Source organism: Arachis ipaensis, chromosome B03 (assembly GCF_000816755.2).
Source record: "Arachis ipaensis cultivar K30076 chromosome B03, Araip1.1, whole genome shotgun sequence".
NCBI classification, from domain to species: domain Eukaryota; kingdom Viridiplantae; phylum Streptophyta; class Magnoliopsida; order Fabales; family Fabaceae; genus Arachis; species Arachis ipaensis.
Window position 1 is genome coordinate 27,943,953 of NC_029787.2, and position 2,690 is coordinate 27,946,642.

At 35.9% G+C, this 2,690-nt stretch overlaps 1 protein-coding gene across 1 annotated transcript; it reads right to left on the reverse strand.

Moving 5' to 3' along the window:
* Positions 737 to 2,543, reverse strand: LOC110270073. The gene is made up of 2 exons (XM_021118553.1): positions 1,901 to 2,543; positions 737 to 1,386 (listed from the first exon to the last, which is right to left on the reverse strand). Exons 1-2 carry the CDS (start codon positions 2,252 to 2,254, stop codon positions 760 to 762), a joined length of 981 nt encoding a protein of 326 aa, XP_020974212.1. The 5' UTR covers positions 2,255 to 2,543; the 3' UTR covers positions 737 to 759.

Consider the following 2,690-nt stretch of genomic DNA (forward strand, 5'->3'; position numbering starts at 1 on the left):
TTTATCACTATTTTTTAATGGTTAAGATAAAAGATTTTATTCGGATTATCAAGATCTCAAATATATATTTTTTTTTTACTAAAAAATTGTTCCGCTAACAAATGTGATGAAATACTAGGGTGCAAAAATTCCTAACATGACAATCTAATTCTTGAACCTATTTTTGGACAAAGCTCAAGTTGAAGCACTTCGGATCTTTGATTTGAGTGAAATAATGCGAACTAAACCCGCCATAGTGGCCTGGCTACTCGCCACTAGCGATTTTGGAATTTACTTTTTAGGATTTTCTTGAACATTTTTATTTGTAATTTTGCATGAAATTGCCAAATGTAGTTTATGTGCAGGACCATATTTTAACGTTATTTCCATATTGACACTGATTCCTTCACTATCACAGTTCACAGAGAAGCAAAAACAACAGAATTTCAAGTTCTTTCCTATAACTTGGAAATGAAATAAATTGAAAAAAAATTAGTCTGTGCATTACATTTTCTATTACACAATGGCGATGGACTTTTAAATCTAAAATTTCATACATACCATCCTATTCAAATCCCTCGCTACTAAACCAATTCTAATGACTTTCAATGTATTTTACATACGTATTTAGCTAAAGCCTCAAGTTCAAAAATGAACCACAAAAGGAGCAAAATTAAGAAGAATTAAAGAAAAAAAAAAGTATAAATCGCCCCCTACCATGTTTGTTTGTTTGTTTGTTTTTTTTGGCTACATGTGAGTTTGCAAAAGCATACATTGCTCTTAGGAGCGGCTATTGCTACTTCTCCTATCAAGCATACCTTCCATAATAATCTTCTTCTTATGCTCAGCAGAATCAAGATCAGTCTCTTCACAGAGACAACCCCCATTGCATTTCCTTCTTTTCCGATGTGGCGACACCACAAACAACCCAATTGAGGTACACAGTATAGCACAAAACTTACCACACAGAATCAACACCGTAAGGCTACAAGTCATAAACAACCACATGTTCATATTGTTGAAACCGCCACTAAACCCTTTCTTCCTACTACTATTTCCAATAACAACTATTTCCTCCTGCTTTCGTTTCGCTGTTGCTAGTTCCCAAGTTCCATTCAATGGCAACGATGATCTTATCAGTGTGCCATTTTGTTCTGAGGAGGAGGTCGAAGCTTGAGTGCCCCATGAACTGGTTGAGTTTTTACTTGTTGATGATATAGATGTTGGAGTGAATAAAGATGAATTACGAGAAGAATTGGAAGTACATGAGTAGGTTTGGACCCTCATTCTGCGTTCTTGTTCCGAGATTTTATCACTATAGTACTGTTGTTCTGGGTTGCTTATGGTTGAAGATTTGGCTAATAACCTTTCCTTCTTTCTTCTTCGCCTTCTTTTAATCTTCCTTCCCTGTAATTAAGATAAGACAAGGAACAAAGTTCTAAAGAATTATGCAAAGTTGTTTAATAGTAACTGTATTTTGTATATGGCCAGAAAAAAGATTCATATAAGCATCATGCATGAATATAAAGGAGTGTATAAAATGGCAAATAAAACCTGATTAAGGTTTCTTTTTGACATTAATTACATAAACATTTATATCAATCAATATCCAAATTCTACTAGAGAAGGAAGATAGAACAAAACTGTGATGAATTCTTGCAATTAATAAGTCATACTACTCATTGGATAAAACACAAAAGTGATTTTTGTCTGGTAGTTTCTTGAAAAATCTTAATACGAGATAATTTTCTGTTCCAAAATATCATGATGTGAAAGTATGAATAATAATGATTTTGTTGGGTTACAAGAGGAGAAAAAATGCAACAATTCCCATAAAATTGGTGGTCCAAACCTTCGTGATAAAACCGCCAAATGAAAATTAGTATCCAAATTTCAAAACGGACATGTAAGAAAGACTAACCAATGCTGTCTCATTTAAAGCCGCCATGAATACATGCCGAAAAGAACCATTCCTGCCTTTCATTCTGGCACGAAATCCACTTACTTCATCACCGCCACCGCCGTCACCGCTACCAACATGTTTCACCGAGTTCCAGGCCGACGATAATAACTTGGGCAACACGACGCCTTGCTTCTCTGCCACGGCAATGTAACCGAGAAGTGGATCTCCATTTTCGGCTTTTTGACTCGGCGTTGCATAATCGAAAGAAACGTCGTCGTCGAGGAAGCTATCCGGCCTGAAACAATGGAACATACAGCCTCTTACGCTTCTGCTTCTGCTCTTGATGGACCTACTCTTCAAAGAAACTTCCATGTTTGAAAGCAAGACAAGACACGAAACCTTTGAGGAGATGTTATGTTATTATTTGGGTCAGTATCTGGTGACGGTTAGGATTTTCATGACGGTTAAAGGAGGAAGAATCATTGGAGATTGTGTTTGGATGGCCAGAAAATTTTGGAGGCAGGAAGCGCTTGGGAACGGGGAATCCAAGAAAATTAGAAAGAACGGAAATCTTGTATTGCGTGAAATATGTATGGCTTTATGCGCAAAGAGGGAGCGTGGGTGTGTCTGTGTGCGGGTTTAGATTTTGTGGGACCGTTTATTTCGGGTGCTGACTCTATTCTTGTGTTGTTTCTGTGATTGTTGAGTGGATACGTATTTTGAATCCATTTTTGGGTAGAATAAAAGTAAAAATATTAAAAATATCAAAAAATATATGTAAATATAAAAAAATATTTTTATATTATTG

Bases quoted from the DNA above. Each gene is read 5' to 3' on its own strand.
- LOC110270073 (XM_021118553.1), bottom strand. From the start codon at position 2,254: ATGGAAGTTTCTTTGAAGAGTAGGTCCATCAAGAGCAGAAGCAGAAGC. The intron at 1,387-1,900 runs GTTAGTCTTTCT...TCTTAATTACAG, and splicing joins CTTTAAATGAGACAGCATTG to GGAAGGAAGATTAAAAGAAG.